This window comes from Centroberyx gerrardi, chromosome 12, assembly GCF_048128805.1.
Source record: "Centroberyx gerrardi isolate f3 chromosome 12, fCenGer3.hap1.cur.20231027, whole genome shotgun sequence".
In the NCBI taxonomy this organism is placed as follows: Eukaryota; Metazoa; Chordata; class Actinopteri; order Beryciformes; family Berycidae; genus Centroberyx; species Centroberyx gerrardi.
The window spans coordinates 26184585-26203541 of NC_136008.1; the positions used below are offsets into that span (position 1 = coordinate 26184585).

The following is an 18957-nucleotide window of genomic DNA, read 5'->3' on the forward strand; positions in this document are numbered from 1 at the left end:
GCAGTCTATTCATCGCCTATAGAGGTCGCTGTGATATTGCAAAACAGCTGTGCATAAGTCACTCCACAGGTTTAGGCCATGGAAGCCGTCTACTCTGTGGAAAAGCTCACCTTTTTTTGCAGCTTTTTGTCATTCAAAAGGCAATAATAACTTAAATAATAATAATTTTCTTAGTTTATACTGGTTATTTTATGATATAAGCCTAAAATACTAGTCTAATTATTTCCAACGCATCAACCAGTAATATTATAAAAATAGAAAAGCATACACAACATCACAGCCTCATTTTACAGCAGATTATTGATAATTATTATTACTTCCCTTATAATTTGCGGGTTATTAGGCTGCTGTAAAACCAAAACAGCAAGAATGTAATGCTCACACGATGTCCCCCCCCTCACAGCTGATAATTGTACTTTCCCCCCTTATTATGTTTGGGCCTCATTAGGCTATTGAGGTAAATCAATATTTGGTTTTGCCCACTGATTGGGGGTGAAGGGAGCTGCTTTTATAGGCTAATGATCACTATCAGACTCGGAACAGACCGGACCCCCAAAAAACACACTGACCCTGCTCCACAAGGCCAACAATGTCAGCCTCCCTCCCCTCCCTCCCTCCCCCCCAAAAAAAGAAAAAAATATTAATAATTTATCATCGAATCGACTTCTCCCTCTGACAGATTAGATTTTAACCATTTGATTTTGTTTGGACTGGGCGTTCCCATATTATTACTTAATGACCTTCCCAGCTGCTCCTGTCCATTTTCTGTCACCAGCAACCATCTGGACACTTATTAGCACCTCAATGCATCCACGCTGCTTCCCTCCCGAAGTTGAATAAAATTAAGCCTGGTTGCAGACTGGCAATGTATTTTTTTTCTCCCCTCTCTCTCTTTCCATTCCCACCCTTCTTGAAATAAAATCGGTGTCAGTAGGTTTTGTTTTGAGAATACCATCTGAATTGTTTCAATAATAATAATGATAATAATAATAATAGTAGTAGTAATAATAATAGTAATAGGCTAATAATAATGTGAGCTTCTTTAAAAACCTTTTCCATAAGATGACTTCCAACTCCAAAAATAAAAGCAGAAAAAGAAAATATAGGCTTGGAAATATTCGTTGGGTTTTCTCTATAATTTCATTTAGTTTATTAGGCAAAATATACGATCTGGACAAATTCCTTCAACGCTTCCTATTTACAAATTTAAATCACTTGGTATTTACATTAAAGGAAGGACACCAAAAACACAAGATAGAGACAAAAAAAAACAAAAATAATAATAATAATAATAATAATAATAAAAAATAAAAAGCCTACCAAAATGTCCCAGCCTGCCTGGGCAAAGTGGAGGGGGGTAGAGAGAGTAACATTATAGGCGCGATTATAGGCTACACAACAATAGAGGAAGTAATCCATCCATCCACAGGATATTACCAAATTACGCCATTTGTTCTGTACCGACTGAATGCTACGCTGCATTAGGTTATTTCTCATTGTCCTTTTTTTTAGGGAGTGTGTATAAAGTCTTTTTTTCTGTCTTTCTTTCTTTTCTTGTTTTTTTTTTTTCCAAGCAGAAAAAAAATATGTCTTGATCAAGCCGTGGAGAGAGCGGTGAGGACCCGTTGCGTGGCGTCTGGTGGACTCCTGGCGCTGGAAGGCAGAGAGGATCTGGATGAGGAATAATACAGAAAAGGTAGATAAATACCCCCGCCGTGTTTGGACAGCGGGTTTCAATATGCAGCTCAAGTGTCTGGGCTGAAACATTTTGATTTGAAACAGACTATAGACAACCCCCCTCCCTCTCCAATTGACTCTCTATATTCCACTTTCCAATAATAATAATAATAGTGATAATGTTAATAATAACAATAATAATAATAATGTTACAAATCGGAAATATTTTAGTGTCTGGGAAAAAAAAATCTCTCAGTGCAACCAATATAACAGCTATAGAATTCACTTAAATGCCATGCTATTTCCAGAGAGAGAGAGAGAGAGAGAGAGAATTGTAGCACTTGAAACTGGGGTAAACTTTTTTTTTTTTTGTCCCTCTCTCTATCTCTCTGCCAGAGCGCTCCCCTGGGCTCCGGCTCTCCCAGGGGTCTTTAGGGAAAGCACACAGCCCAGACAGAGCCCGTTTTACTCGGTGACTTGATAAGTAGCCGCTCTCTTCCCCCCAGAGGGAAGGAATTAACGGGAGGTGTGGGACGGGGGAGTCGAGACCCCCTGTCACCCACAAAAGTAAACTAAAATAGAGCGAGGGACTCGTTTCTCAAACATGTCAAACGCATGTAAACGTGAGCCTTATTTTAGGGAATTTGTTATATTGCTTGCATCGCCTATAATTATCTTTAATTTCTCGAATGATTGCGTGGTGAGATATATTTGCATGGGGCCTCACGTTAGGCGGCCACGTTAATGGTCAATCATTTTAATTATTTTATGCATTGTTATAAATATTGTGGGGGAAAACAATTTTGAAAAACAATTCAATGCCGTATTACATTTAAATAAAAAGGCTGTGGCTGATATTTTTCTGATGCCAGTGGATTTCCAAGAATACAAAAAACATTTTTAAAGTATAACCTCAATTGCAAAACTTGTCTCACCTGTCATGGAGGGGTCGAAAGGAAGGCTTCAGGGGCTGCGATGGAGGCGAATCGGATCTTACACCGTTTTCATGGTCTAAAATTGAAAGAAACAATAACACTCATCAATAAAGGAATGCTGCATACAACGCCCATAATTGTCTTTGAGGCCTATAATAAAAAAAAATACAAATAAATATCTATATCTAGACATAAACACACTGCATGTAGCCTACATGTGTTGTTTATGTACGTTATGGACATTGTGGGTGCGTGCGTGCTGTGTGCGTGTACGTGTATGAGTGCGTGCATGCGTGTGCACAGTGTTGTATCGTTCTCATCATATAAATATATAAAAACATGCATGAGTCGTACCATGAGACATAATACACTGCACACAGGTTCCACTCACTATATTCAAAATATAATACTTATATACGCTTGCAGCATATAATATGTAGCAGTCACTTTTAGCACTTTTAGCATGCATAGCCTATGAATTGTCTTACATGGAACATTTGCTGTAGAAACTATTTCCCTACCTATGTGCTTGGGACTGTGGCTCTCCTGCGGGGCCTTGCTGTCGTTGCTGAGCGCTGCCGCAGCTGTGACCGGCGACACCACCACCGACGTCGGCTGCTGCTGCTGCTGCTGAGCCGGCAAGTGGTGGTTGTGGTGGTGGTGGTGATGGTGCTGGTTTACTCCCAGAAACGACCTCACGTTCAGCAGGGAGTTCTGGCCCAGGAAAGCGCCATTCGTCCAGTTATGGAACTTCCCAATCTGGCAAGTGTACAGTCCGTGGCTGGGGAGGAAGGCCGGGTGGGTCTGGATCTGGTGGTGGGGCGCTGAGGGGTGAGTGGTGGCCGCGGGGCCGCAAGGGGACGTGGGTTTCTGGGTGGAACTATCGGGGCTAGTCGCGGTCTCAGCTAAGGACCATATTTTAGGCTTATTGTTAGTCGGGAGGGGAAAGCTCCCGGGCCTGTCCGGGGACAAAACTCTCGTGGTGTTGTTATTGTTGCCGTCCGAGGTCTCCTTACTCCCTTGGTGAACTGAAATGCCGCTCTTAGATTTGTCGAAGGCCTCGTGGGCCTGCAGGGCGAAGGCCCGTCTTTTCTCCAAGCTGTCCAGCTCTCCACCGGACCCGCCGCCGCCCCTGTGGTCCCTGCTCCCCTCGTTTGATTTATCATCGTCATCCTCGTTGCTTTGATCCCCGTCATTATCGTCGATTTTGTCTATATCTATGCTCTCCAAATCGATCTCCTCCTCGTCTTCGTTTTTCTCCGCCTCGTCCCCGCTGCCGAACAAGTTCCCGTCCTCCTCGTCCTCTTTGCTCCTGGTGCCCCAGGTCACCTTGTTCTCCTTCTTGAGCCTCCGCCTGGCGTTGGCGAACCAGGTGGAGACCTGCGTCAGGGTCATCTTGGTGATGATGGCCAGCATGATCTTCTCCCCTTTGGTCGGGTACGGGTTCTTCCTGTGCTCGTTGAGCCAGGCCTTCAGGGTGCTGGTGCTCTCCCGGGTGGCGTTCTTAGGCCTGGCCGGGTCCCCGTACTGGAACTGGCCATATGGGTAGAAGGCCGGGGAGGTGTGGGCAGCGAAGCTGGCAGGATGGACGCCGGGGCTGTCCTTCAAGTCGTACTGGGATCCCTGAAAGAGTTGGGATATGAGATAATGGGTTATTACACCCGGCCTATTCATATGCATAATGCGTAATTCATAGGCTGCATTCTAAAATACAAAGCTTTTAACGGATTGATTTTTTGTCAATATAGGGGCTGCACTTAGGCTATTGTATACATAGTAACTAGACCCAGAGGCAATTCAAATAAGTGAAAATGGCCTCTGTCAAAAATTCCAAGAGTTGCAGTTGCACCTGACTCCAACTTTCCACAAATAAGCTTCTCTTCTCAACTTGCAACATGCCACATGCTTTAGGCCCATGACACCTGCGCCTGCAGCGTGAACTACACACACAAGCCGAGACATTAGCCAACAAATTTCATAATTATCAGCCTATTAACACAACACTGCATGCAGGCAAAGTTAAGAAAAACAAGAGGAGCCTCGCTGCATTATGCTGAACACACACATGCCCTGCACACTGCAGCCAAATCCCCCTGCACCCTCTTGAAGTGTGTCAAAGCAGTTTGAAGGCCTAGGTGAAGTTTTCGCAGCATGCCACGATACACACTTTCGTGCCGGATTATACATGTTTAATCCCCCCTATCGTCTTTATTCGCGTTGGACATAATATTCAATCGTATCGGTGAACTCAAGTGAAGAAGTTTGGATTGTGGGGTGACAGCTAATCGTTTTGGACAGTCACTAAGCTGTAGCCCAGTTTCACAAACAGTGCTGCACTTTTAGGCCTGATGCATCTAGACATGAGCCAAAACTGCATAACCACACAGCAAGTTTATTATTACTACTAGAAGTATTTTAAGCCCATATATGTCCATGACAATTCTTCATTAAGACACTGTAACAGCCCACTTGCCTTGGCATTGCAACAAAATAGAGAAGGATATATTATTATGGCATGCTACAAACACAAAATAAAGCGCACACGATTAAAACACATAGTAGGCAATCTTTATACGCTTTTGTTCCATGGTCTAGATTAATTTAAATGGATTGATTAACATCAGCAGGCCTGAGTTTAAAACTGGGTATAAACTTTATTTTCTTTTCATAATGCTTGCTAAAACGCACGCAGGCCCATAGCATGGGTTGCTTCGGTCAAATTATTTTTTTTTAAATTGCATGACAATGTATGAATCTTCATCGCATGATCAGTACAACAATATGCGATAATAACAGCAGATTTGTTAGCTACAGCTTTTATTAATATAACCTGCGTTCACGTAGGTAAACAAATAATCCTGCGGCTGATTTTTTTTTCCTGTTCCAATGAAATGCAATCGGTCAAACTCCTCACATTTCCAACTCGGCTAAAGAAGCCATTTGAACAGCCAAAACTGGAGTAAATTAATAATATTAAATATCAGGCATGCTAGAATGCATTGTTCTCATTTCCTATACTTTTGTTAGAGTGTCTTGGAAGCAAATGTGTTGTTTTCTAGACGCCGGGAGGCGTTTATGGAGTGGGAACAACTAGTACAAACCACTGTCTATAAAACACAAATGTTTAAATAGAAACCAAAAATAAAAAAACAGCCCGTCTTCTTACCATTTGCGAGAAAAGAGCCAAGTCCGCGCTGGTGTAAGGCAAGAAAGCGCTGTAGTTGTGCGCGTACGGGTTGGCGTACATGCCCAACACCGACGTGACCGCCGCCGCCGTGGCGGACGGGCTCCCCCCGATTTCGGTGCTTCCTCCGCGGGACGAGGGCGTCAGCACCCCCGGTCTCTCGCTCCCGTAGACCGCCTGGGAGGCACTTAAGTACTGCGGGTAGCCCAGCTGGGGGAAAGACATCTCCACCGCCGAAAGAAGTCGCACAGCTATATCGCCCGACAAAACCGTGCGTAAAAAAAAAAGTGTGCGTAGAAAAAAAAAAAAGAAGAAACCCAGAGGAGTCAAAGGGAAAGTGTTTTAAGCCAAAGTCGCAGCTACTACAGACACACAAAGGTATACAGTCAAAACAAGCCGCTCTTCTCCTTAAATCTCGGGCTTCCTCTCTTTTCTCTCTCCCCCCTCTCTCTCTCTCTCTCTTTCTCTCTCTCTCTCTCTCTCTCTGCAAAGTCCGCTGGATGTGATCTGATCAACAATTGCGCTCCGACTGACGCGCCTGGCCCCGAGGTCTCCGGGCTGATCTCTCAGATACAATTTGAAGTTGATGCTTTGATTGGCATCCCCTACTTGAGCCTGCAAGCTCCTCCTCGTTTGGAGCAATGTGGATAATGTGGATATAGAGTGAGCACATTGGCTGGGGCCACTCTCTCTCTCTCTCCCTCTCTCTCTCTCTCTCTCTCTCTCCCTCTCTCTCTCTCTCTCTCTGCGTGTTTGGACTTATTGTATGTTAAATGTTCAAGCATTAGAGTCCATTCACCGAAGGCTTTGATTGTTGTATGACAACCTGTCTACACGATTTTACAGCTGTCCGACACAGGGGGAAGTAAACCCGACAGAAGAAGGAACTTACTTTGAATAGATTTAAATTGTAATTAACAGGGGGAAAATACCACTCCGCAGAGGAAACTAGTATTTGGCATTGCGCGCTGCCGGTGCGTTTATTTCATTCACTGATTGATTGATTAACTCCAGAGGTGTTTTCGTCCAAGTTGGACATATTGTTTGTACACTCGTTTCCTTCATCTTCTCCATTCAATATTCATATACTTCTGCATTTATCCAAGCGAGGTAATAGTTTCATTGCGGTTCTTTTTTAAGGATCGTTTTCAAATAAATCTGTTTTTAATTATGTAAAATAGTATAAATAACCCCAAAAAGCATTATGACTGCGATGGAACATTTTAATAATTGGATACAAGACTTGTTTTATTCCAAAACTCCGAAGGAAAACCATTTGATTATATTTTATTTTGAAATATTATTTGTGTAGGCTATCTAAATTGGCGTTTTTTTTTTGTGTGTTTTTTTTTGCTTTGTCTTTTCAAAGGTTTACTTTACCAAATCTCTCACTCTCTCTCTCTCTCTCTCTCTCTCTCTCTCTCTCTCTCTCTCTGTCACCTTCCTTCCCTCTGCACGTGTGTGTGGGATGTGTGTGTGTGTGTGTGTGTGGACTTAAACCAGATTGTTGTTGTCCTTTGTAACAACAGAGCCACTTCACTTTAACGTTTCCGTGTTTTGAGTGAAATGGAATGAGGAAAAGCCAGAGACAACTTCAGCCCAGAGACACCAGGCTGTAGCCTACAGTCTGCAGGTTGTAACCTACATTTCCTTTAGTACAGATGCGCCTTTTTTAGTCAGTGCGACCCACGAAAAAAATCACCCGTGTAAATTTGGAGCCCCTGATTTGCTGAAAGTGACGTGTAAAAAATCACCTTTAACAGAAACATTTGTAATTTATTTCTAATCTATGCGTCAAATGCAGCTCATATTTGCACAAGAGATCTGTTCCCTGTATGTCCAATCTGATACTTTTACATTCTTAAAAAAAAAAAATATCCAAACATCTTAAACATGCAAATTAACTATTCCACTATTTTGTATTTTCTTTCTTTTTTTCTTTCTTTTTTTGTAATAAAAAATAGGTTAGCACTCTTTTAGGTCTTGGAAAAATATTATCCATGAAAGGTGAAAAAAAAAAAAAAAAAAAAAAAAAAATCAGATAAAGGCTATAGCTTTTGGTCACCTCCTCTTGAACCGTTTATCCAATTTCCAGCTCAGAAGAAGAAGAAAAAACTCGGACAATGCCCTTTACTTTCCTTTAGCTGTCCAGTCTGGAGTGGCTCACCTATATGTTTGGGGTGAGGGAGAGAGAGGAAGATGGAAGGGGGGGTGTTCATGTTTTAACAGTTATATTTTTGATTTGATTTGATTTTTTTTTTTTTTTTTTTTTACCTCAAATCACCCCAACTCCCAAGTCAAAGGGGGGATATATTCTGTAGATCGAGATTTAATGCCTTTAACGACTGAAGCCCAAGAAGTCAGTATAGATTTTGATCTGCACCAGATGGCTCCGAGTGGATATTGCCGAGCGCCGAGGATCTGTTAAAAAATATCTGAGGGGCACTGATGGTAATCTGGGTAACACATCAGAAAGGAGGGGAGGAATGGCAATTGTGATAACCCGCTGGAAATGTGTGCAGGGGGCTAAATATGATGGTGGTGGTGGGTAGGGAATGGGGGGGGGGGGTAAAGAGACTGAAAATATCTGTAAATGGGAATGACAGAGAGGTTGGAGAAAATGAGGGATTAAAAAAAAATAGAGCCAAAATCGAAATGATGAGCAGTGTTAAATCAAAGACATGAGGGAATTTGTGAACAACAAGAATACTAATACTAATACTAATAATACTCCTAATGATAATAATACTGATACTAATAATAACAATAATAACGGCCTAATTCATAACTATAAATAATAAGTAGCCTACATTACTCACCAAGATATAACCGAATTAAATTTATGCAATACTTTACATGCAATACTTGTCCTGGACTTGGTGTCTGTTTTTTGTTTATTATTTTTTTTTATTCCTCTATGTTGAAACCTCTAAAAACAAAAAAAGCTAAAAAGCTGGAAATGTGGCCCCTGGTAAACTATGACACGTGTTGAGGGCAATAAACCGCCTTCACCGTTAACTGATTTATTGGGTCTTGTTAAAACCTCATTATTACCGCCACCGGCCCCTTCAGCCTCAACCAGGAGAGCAGCCGCCGCTTAACACGGGGAACTTTGTCCCGAATCCTTCCGCCGCTCAGAACCTTTTAAACTCGCGCGCTTGCACCTTCACTTCTAATACATTTCCTCGAAACAGATGGGCTTTCACCATCTGCATCTGCACGTCTCCGCGGCCTAGGCTATATCCGCGCGCGGGCACAAGCACACAGACACAAACGGGCGCGCGTGCACATACACTTAAATAATTTTGAATCGGTACTCTCTTAAAAAAACACTCCTTAAGCTCTTTTTTTAATATCATGTAGTTTTATCATGTAAATCTACAGGAGGCTCTTCATAAGCTGTTCTGCTCAAACGGGCCCATTCTAATAACTCACTCAAGTATAATGCATTTATTTTTCGTTTAACAGCCTATGTGCCCCATTTTACCTTTCCTGTCACCCATTTGTTCTTTACATTTTTATTATCAGGATGCATACCTGCTCTCCTTCACAATCAGTTCTATTCAGCAACTGTCTCAATAGCCAGCAGTGTTAATATGGTCAGGTAGGCGCACTTACTGTATGTGTAAATGGGCTGAAAGCTCAGCTACATCCACCCAAACTGTCACCTACAAAATCTAAAAGGAGGAGATCAAAGGATGGCATATAGGAGTCTCTCTCTCTCTCTCTCTCTCTCTCTCTCTCTCTCTCTCTCTCTCTCTCTCTCTCTCTCCCTCCCTCTCCTCTTGAACCCCTAATGCTATTAAAAGGAACAGGGCATCTCACATTCTTAGTTGCTCTGTTGGAGGATAGAAACCTCAGTCACTGCTCATGCCATTCTCCAAGGCAGAAGCAGGATGGATTAAGCACCTATCAGCTATCTATCTATATTGAATAAAGACTGCAGTTTATCACCAAACAATGACAACAAAAACACATTTCTTATAAGTCACTCCATCCAGCGGAAAGATAATATGATAAAACCAAACTGTTTTACAAAGTGCTTTTTAATAAAACAAATTTGGCATTAAGTGTGTTACAGACCCTATCCATATAAACTAATATAGATTATACATTTTATAGGGTAGCAAATTTGTCCCAGTGTTTTCTGAAGAAGGCCTAGCACATGTATTAATGACATCCACAAATACATAAATACAAATGCCTCATCTAATAATTTCAAAAAAGTAAAAATAAAATATTACTGGGGCTGCACCCTATGAAGGGGCTCCCATCATTCCTTTTCTGTATAAAAAAGGTAGATATTCATAACTTTTTGCCACAAAAGTTATTAGTCTCCAAAGGATCACTGTTGTGCCTTATGTGGCACATTTATGTCGTTTCTACTTTTTAAAATGCAAATGTTCCTCTGAGGTCTAATTTTTTTCTCAGAGTGAAAGCCAATACACTCTTATTATGAGGCTTAATTACAATCTACATATGTTTGAATTGAGGCCCCTCTAGGCCCTAGCAGGGGCCTGAATGACTCCAGTGGAAGCCAAAGAGAGTGAACCTGCATTATAATAACAGCAGTTATGTTGACAGTTGGCTACCACCGCAGAGGTCAAGGGTGTCTCAGAGAACTAATAACTGTGGTGAAAGATACTCCTTTCCTGCCTCTGGGAGTGCCAAAGTTGAGGAAAGGTTAAGAATCCGCAGAATGTCCCTTTTGTGCTTTTCTCGCAGATTATCGAATTATGTGTTGAAACTGAAACTCCTTTCCCCTCAGAAGAGAGGAGATGAGATGAATATCAATGATATCAATGGACCATCACAACTGTTCTCCCCTTTAACATCACACACACACACACATGGTTCCTCAGTCGTCCCTGAACTGCGTCACAGCAACAGAACTATGTAGCTGCGGGTTACAGTGAGAGGACCACTAGTGTTACCGTGAGCCGGGAGACATCCGATACAGAGACAACTGCACCACACCTATAGGTAAGGAAACTAGGAATTTCCTGGATAATAAAAGAGGTCTATTCTGGGTGCCAGAAGGTCAAGATGTTATACACTTGACGGCTGAACACTTGGAGGGGGTGGGGGGTGGGGGTGTGTGTTTTCCCTCAGTTTTGACCCGACAAAGAGCTCCTGGGCTCCAAATGTTGCCAATTTTAAAGGTGTGTTGCAGCAGTTGAATGTGTGCTGCAGTTTCCCTTATAATGCATATTCTTAGCCCTGCCCCCAGTACAGGGCGATACACATTTTGACCCCAGATAAGTTTGGGTTGTCTTCCCATCATCGTAATACTAGAATGTCAAGACATCAGAAAGCTAATGGGCAACTTGCATTCAAGTTCATTTAGATTTTTTTCTTCTTTTTTGGAATGGTCAGCATACATGTAGTTGTATGATCAACCCACTTCACTTGGAGTGTGACACTCATAAAATACCTGAAATTATACAACCATGATATGATGTAATAAATACAAGTTCAATGACAACACAGTCTGACTGTGCAGAATTATGTTTATTTCTGAGCCACAAATCTTTCTAGCAATGGCATTGTCTTGCTACAATGTAAACAACAATTTAAAAATGTCATTACAAAGCACAAATAATATAATTTGGATGGAGAGCTTATGAAATTGTGATGGTCAAGCGTCTCATTTGTGATTACTACAGCAGAATAGAATGTAATATTGCGATTCATTTTTCTGCCCCACGATACGTATTGTCACATTTCTGTATTGTGATATATTGAATTTTGATATATCGTCCCATCCCTAGAAAACATGCACAGAAGTCAGTCTTTCGAAAATTTGAAACAGACGTATAAAAGAATTCATGTGAAGGGTTCAACATATGGACACGACACAATCTTTTGACCATATGGCATTTTGTTCAGTATCTCTGATACAATATGTTTTGTACGTGTTCAAAAGGAAATAGCATCACATGGATCTTGCTGTGTCCAGTTTGCCTACAGTTCCCAGGATGCAAATCAGTTATCTCCAGCTGAGTTTTGAGAGCGCTTGTCAAATGCATTGTGGGTGATGTATGTCTTTTGCCTTGGAAATCAGATTGTTATGAGCTAGTCATGCAAGTCCTAAAGTTAGGAATAATGGCTATTTTAGTAAAATATTTCCAAATACAGGTAGGTAAACAAACATTAGAATCTCTTGCATTTCAACATTTCATTTTTGCTCATATATTTCAATCCATATCATACAAATGGTTCCATATAGGTTCATTTAGATAACTTTTCTCAAGTCAAAAATAATTGATGCTTCTCAAAACTCACAAGTAGAGATGTGCAACATTGTTCACTCTGTATTAATTCAGTAATGGTCAGCCACTATTGCAAGAACATTACTACCACAGTTAGTGAAAATGTGCAAAAAAAATAAAACTGCTAAGCACAGGGAGTATTGGGTTTAGAGTCAGTGCTTTTATCATGATCAAGTATCCAAATGAGAACAGTTTTACTTCTACAAGGCCAAATTTATTGCCCGCCGCCACTGTTAAACAATGTTCTGGGGACTACAGTATTCTTGACAAGTCCCTTTTAACTCATTCTGAGACAGAGGCAAACTCACCTGGCTTCCAACCACACACCATACAAAAGACAACAGCCGAGGATCTGACTTTTCTCCTCCCCAAGGGCGTTCTCAGGGTGGGTAATGAACGGGTGGGCCCAGATTTTGATGTGGTTAGGGGCCGAGGGGAGAGAAATGTGAGAAGGGGTGTTAATTGTTTTGGCTCTTTGCTGGGGAAACATATCAACATTAGATCTAATGGAGGTTAAAGACTCTCATTGCCATAGGGGCCGGAGCTAATGAATAGCTAGCTAGCCAAGGAGAGAGAGAGAGAGAGAGAGAGAGAGAGAGAGAGAGAGAGAGAGAGCGAGCAGAAAAAGGAAGAGTGCTTAAACTGGTGTAGCGTTTACTGGCCCTTTAAAGGTTTTTACTACATTGAGGTGAGTGTTTTATTGAGGCGCGGACTTGAAAGGATTAACATTAAGAACTCATTAAGGCACTTTTATATGAAATATATTTTTTCAAATGAGGGCTCTATAATCATAAACACAGCTACAGTGAGCGACCTCCAGGACAATCCTCAAAGGCTTAGAAATAAAATAGAATTTCACCACGTAACATATTATTATTATTGTTTTGATTTACCTTTATTGAATGTAGACAATTTCTACTTTAATTTCAATTGTACAAAAACCTGTTGCATACAGTAGGTTCATGAATACAAGTGTCAGCAAGTACTTGAACACAGCAGTGAAGATTGCAGAAGCTAACCAACCAATTTAGCAATCCATGAGCTAATTCCATTATTGGCGTGTGACTTCTCCATGGATAACTGACCAAATTCTAGTGAGCCAATATGCTGTAAGCCACAGGCTCACAGTCTATACTGTATCTGCACAGCAGCACAATGCATTTGCAGATGTATGCAAAGTACAGCGGACGCGTGAGATGTACATAAAAGACTCTGCACAAAGACAACACTGATATCAAAGTCTTCTTTTTGTCCCGCAATATAATTTTATGCTAAATCTGAATGAGGAAGACTCAAACATTGGACTCGAACACTGGCTTAGAAATATTCATACGAGTAAGTATCCCATTTCAGATGTTTATTCGCCGCCCCAGAAACGGAAAAAAAAAAAAAAAATGGGAGCATGCAAATCTGCTTTCAGATGATACAATTCCCACGTTTATTTATCAACAGAGTTAATTGAATTTTAAGGAAGGGCCTTCTTGGGGAAAAAGAGTTTTGTATGCAGAAGTATTCGTTTGAAATTACACCCTTTGATAGTGGTGTAAAGGATAGACTTATAGATAAAATGATCAACAGACAGCAAGACAAATGGAATTTTAATGAGGTTGTTTCTTTCATCTATTATCATGTTGTGCTTATTTTTCCCCCCTTTTTTTTGGTGCGTGTTTGTACTAACTATTGATAGTAGTTGAAACCTGCTGTTTTTATGTTGCTGGACACGCTCCCCGGGATGCCTTTGCCTCTCACTCCTAACACTGATATCACCTTGATCTATGAAGGCAAGAAAAAACGAGTAAAGCGTTGCTGTCTTCTCCTGAAAGAGGAACATTTCACTTGCAATTTGTTGTTGAAAGCTTTGGATAAAAATGTTTTCTTCTTAGTCCTTCCATGAAAAACACATAGCTTATTCCTACTTGTATTTTTCAACTGACAACTGACTATACTATACTATACCTAACAAACATTTGTCCCAGTTTTTTCTCCTTAACCTCTGCGGAACCAGAAACGACCATCTGAGTTCACATTATGGATGTCATCATGGCTCCTGAGTAGGCTAACCATTGGTCCCACCCTCTAGTCTCGGGTGTTATGGGGCCACAGATGAAAACTGCACTCTGTCAAATTCACTTATGCATTAATGACTTATAGACAGTGCTGGGGGGTTGTAGAGGGCAAACACCCTAAAGAAAGAAGGGTTCCAAGAGGGTTCACAGGCTGGACGTACGCATGCACAAAAGATTCGGTTAGATCTTTGTGGAATGGGTTGGATCTTGTTTCTCTGTGTAGACAACCATGAAAAGGTTGCATATGTGCTGAAAATATGTGTCCCTGAGTAAATACAACCTTAGTTACGTTGTTTGGTGCTGCTGAGAACTATTTTTCTAGTCTGGACATTGTTTTGCAGTGCTAAGCTCAGAGAGGCCTCTTGAGGACAAAAGTTCTTGAACTTGTGGACAAAAGTTCTTGAACCTTTGTCCTCAAGAGGCCTCCTGAGCTCACCTGTTCATTTAACCTCCACCCATGCTCTTGTTTATTTTGGTGACTCAAAATTATTTTGATGTGTCATAGTGTAGAGTGGGGAAATATGCTGCTTGATAAGTGGACCGAGACATGCCATGTCCTAACGGTTTTCAGTACATACACAGTTCTAACTGTGAGTCCTGTCCCTTCACACCATATTATATACAGATGAGAGAAAAATATCTAGATGGCAAGTGACAATTTCAACATACTGCATTCAAATTATTTATTTGAAGTCCAAATGCTGATGTGTGTTGTTTTCTGTGATTGGTTAGTTTTATGGGAGCCTCGTCTGCCGAAATTTCGTGAAATGAGCTCAGTGTATTAAAATGCAAATGCGTGCTCCATGCAAAAATTATGTTTTTCCAAGCCTGGTATCAAGAACATTTTGTGAAATGAGCACAAAGTCTTAAAATGCAGATATGTACTAGAAACAGAGCTAGAAACTAAAAACTTGTGCCAAGAAGTTTTCTACTTTGAGTTAAGTTTAAATTTTAGCAAACCTTTTTTCTTACTTAACCATAACCACAAACATAACCAAAACCTTAAACTAACCTTAAGTTGTTTTAGTTGCTTAACCTTAACCCTAACCCTAACTGAAGACACTTTACTTACTAATGTAACCATTCGTTAACCTTTTCACAGACTTTTAACGAATAGGTGAAAATGGTGTGCCAAAATTGTGGTATTGTCACATAATCCAATATGTGGTGGATGAACATAATTTTTGTTCACAACACGTGACGTATTTCAGAAATTGGTGCTCATTTCACAAAATTTGACAATACTTTGTTGGTTTTCCCTCCATGAAAGGATTACATGAAAGAGACATGACTAGAAACAGGCAGTAGTTTGACATTAAAATAGCACAGTGGAAAGCAATGGCATTGTGGTCGGGGTGGTGAATGGGTGTATACATCTGCCTTCAACTATGACAACCTGGCTTTCATTCCCAACTCATGCAAAGAGGCTTTCTACTGTGAGTCAAGTTTGATTTTTTTTAGCCAAAGTTTTTCTTATTTAACCATGACCAAAACCTTTCCCTGACCTTAACAAAACTGTTTTAGTTGCCTAACCTTAACCAAAGATTCTGTCGCCTAAACTTAACCGTTAGCAAACTGTTTTCATGTAACGAACAAGTGAAAATGGCATGTCCAATTCTTGCTATTGTCACATAATCCTTTTATGGTAAAAGAACATCATCTTCAAATAATTCATGTCCACAACACATAATCTGCTCATTTCACGAAATGTTATGAGGCGTGTTGTTATGGTGACTCGTTGCACAGCATTGTGTGTAGTTTTGTAGTTTTTTTTCCCCTACTAATTTTGTGGCATTTTAGTATAGCCATGTTTAAAAACTTTACCTGCTGAACCATTTTAAATTCAGTTGGAAAATGTGCTAAAATGCTGCTAAATTCCTGGAATCTAAAGGTAATTTTGTTGTTAAAGTTACAAAGAGAATAAAATAGAATCTGATGTGTAGCCCATGATGGACATCCACTCACAACTTACTTTTTAATTTCTACTTTTTCACATTTGCAAGGTCTCTGATAAAAACATGTTAAGAGGAGGCAGAAAGGGCTGCAGATCGCACCTATGAGGGCCCGTCTACACTGAGGAACCCTTAAAAGGTACAAGGCGGCACTCTTCTTTTTCCAGTGTCGCGATGGTGTTACTTTGAGTGGGTGGCAGGTTGCAGCCTCGGCTTTTACATCACGCCCATGTTGAAGCATCATTGATCCCAGCTGAAAAAAGAAACCAATCTGGACAATGAAGTTCAATAACAACTGACTCCCGTCTCAAAAGGGGGGCCAGCTCATCTGGCCCGGCGTAATGCTCCAGCATCAGCGGCACTCAGCTGTTTCTGCCAAACATTGGCCCGCACCATGAAATCTCTTGTTAAGGAGAGAGAAATAGTGTTCGGCTTGTAATTGAACCATTTTATACCCCCCCTCCCCTCCCCCCTCTATCGCTCTTGTTACCCCCTTTTTCCACCTTCTTCTCCTTCTGTCCCATCCTGCTCTTCCCCATGTATTTTCTGCACACACCCCCTTCTTAACCCACACACACACACACACACACACACCACACACACACACGCATCCTTTTGTATGAGCAGCAGCACCCATCAAAATCTGGATCGATCCCCCGGTGTCATTGTGTGAGGAGGTTATTTATGTGGGCATCCAATCTGCAGCTGCCGTTGTGTTTGAGCAAGAGGGGAACACGGCCAGAGAGTTTGTTAACAGTGAAAGGGGGGAAACATCAAAGCGGAGAGAGAGAGAGAGAGAGAGAGAGAGAGAGAGAGAGAGAGAGAGAGGAGAAGAAGACGAGGGGAAGAGCAGCCACCTCGCCGGAGCCCCATGAGTACCCCGCCAGCCCGCTGCCTCGTCTCTCGTGAAATGAGCACTTTCACAGTCAGTTAGTCTTTAAGTAATAGATATATTGAGTTCATCCCTTGTAACGTTAGACAACTAATTTATTATTATTTTTTTTCTCTCTCTCTCTTCTCCTCACCCCTCCACCCTCCATCCTCCGCGCCCCTCCCCTTTTTCTCCTTTCCCCCCCCTCTTCCTCTCTCTCCCCCTCTTTCCTCTCTCCTTTTCCCCCGTCAACACAGGATTATGAAGGTTAAATAAACTCTGTGAAAATGAATGAATATTGCCACCGACCCCCCCGGTCCCTCCTCCCCTCTCCTCCCCCCCAACTGCAATCAAACCCCCACCACTGCCACCACCCTCTCTCTCTCTCTCCACCCTAAAAAAAAAAAAAAAAAAAAAAAAAAAAGAACTCCAGCCCAGGCTATCTGGCGGCGGAATGAATGATCCTATTTATGTTAATGCATACATGAACGTTACACAGGTTTTTCCCCTGATAAGGCGATAGGTTAATGAAATGCTCATTTCATTTTACCAGTTGTTTTCTCTGTGAAGTTCCGATAAGTAGCAAACCAATGAAGCTTGTAATTACAATCTTACAGAAACCCGGCCAATCTGTGTATAAATCTCGCCATCCAATTACAAGATGTAATAATTTTGCAGTCAAGCTGGTAATGAGGTCTAATACTCATGCATGTGATAATCCCCCCTGGATGCTGACTCTATCAGATGTTAGCTTTGTAATTATATGAGCTCGAGAAAAAAAAAAAAATCATTATTTCATGTTCAAGTAGAAAATGAGGTTGGTGGGAAGTTAATTTTCTCTATGCTCTGTGAAGCGTAGACAAGAATTTAATGATTTAATTACAGTTGTTAGCCCTTTTTTGCGAGAGGCTTAAATTGAGCTAAGCATTTTTCATAGCCCCCGACATCAAGAGTCGGGGAACATCAAAGATTTTGACAGCATACAAAGTGATGAGCAGGCCCGCTGGCCCTGAGATTTTTTTTTTTTTTTGGAGGAAGGGAAGACTCTTGGTAGCCAGGAAAAAAAAAGGTGCCTTTCCTTTCCTTTCCTTTCCTTTCCTTTCCTCTCCTTTCCTCACTTTCCCTTCCCTTTCCTTCCCTCATCGTCAAGGTAACCACAGCCCAGGGACACCAGACCTGCTGGATAAAAGCAACATCAACAAATATTAACCGCTCTGGCTTTCACCACCGGCAGCTAATCCACTGTATGTGAATTTGTCATATCAGATTACTATGACAGTCATGGTGCAGCGCAGAATGGAAAGCATCCTCCTGCATCCTCAAAAGGACAATATAGTTTTACTCCCCACCTTTTTTGAATTTCAAAACAGGCTATGAGTGCTGTCTGTGGTCCTCTGATTTCCATACAGCCTTTATATGGGAGAAAGAGACTGTAAATACATTCCTCAGAGTAATCCCTATAAAGGGGAATGGCTGGTTTTGGCAGTTTCAAAAAAAGTGCTTTGAGCGATGTAATTCAACTTCATAGTAACAGTAGCTACTTGTTTATTCAGGGTGGTATGGTGTATTTGTGTGTGTGTGTGTGTGTGTGTGTGTGTGTGTGTGTGTGTGTACTGTTGTCATCCATCCTTTTATCAAGGCTTTTGAAACTTGGCATCTGGGGTGTTATTGACTCCACTTTTTAATAACTTATTAAAGGTCCGAAACTTGACTTGGCAAGAAGGGGAATTTATAAATAAGATGTGACTTTGGAATATTTTCTTTTGGATGACAACACATTCATTGACAGTTGAGCTAGTTCTAAATCACAGACCATGATGGTGGGTGCTACCGGTGGTGGATGAGTTGAGCCCCCCCCCCCCCCCCCCCCCCGCGCAATATGTGAAGCACTTTGAGTACTTAGAAAAGCGCTATATAAATGTAATCAATTATTATTATTATTATGATCCAAGTTGATTTAAAGGCCTAGTTAGTATTTTTTTGAGTAAGGGTACATACAC

General features: G+C 41.3%; 1 protein-coding gene across 2 annotated transcripts; it reads right to left on the reverse strand.

Moving 5' to 3' along the window:
• Nucleotides 1-1130: 1130 nt before the first annotated feature.
• On the reverse strand, nucleotides 1131-6306 carry irx1a (iroquois homeobox 1a). 2 transcript variants are annotated; one of them, XM_071915749.2, is made up of 4 exons: nucleotides 5779-6306; nucleotides 3134-4235; nucleotides 2613-2688; nucleotides 1131-1653 (listed from the first exon to the last, which is right to left on the reverse strand). In XM_071915749.2, exons 1-4 carry the CDS (start codon nucleotides 6019-6021, stop codon nucleotides 1596-1598), a joined length of 1479 nt encoding a protein of 492 aa, XP_071771850.1. In that variant the 5' UTR covers nucleotides 6022-6306; the 3' UTR covers nucleotides 1131-1595. The 2 variants fall into 2 exon arrangements, with proteins under 2 accessions (XP_071771850.1, XP_071771849.1); XM_071915748.2 differs by having other exon boundaries at nucleotides 1131-1671.
• Nucleotides 6307-18957: the final 12651 nt, after the last annotated feature.

Bases quoted from the DNA above. Each gene is read 5' to 3' on its own strand.
- irx1a (XM_071915748.2), bottom strand. From the start codon at position 6,021: ATGTCTTTCCCCCAGCTGGGCTACCCGCAGTACTTAAGTGCCTCCCAG. The intron at 4,236-5,778 runs GTAAGAAGACGG...CAACTCTTTCAG, and splicing joins TGGCTCTTTTCTCGCAAATG to GGATCCCAGTACGACTTGAA. The intron at 2,689-3,133 runs GTAGGGAAATAG...TTTCAATTTTAG, and splicing joins CCACAGTCCCAAGCACATAG to ACCATGAAAACGGTGTAAGA.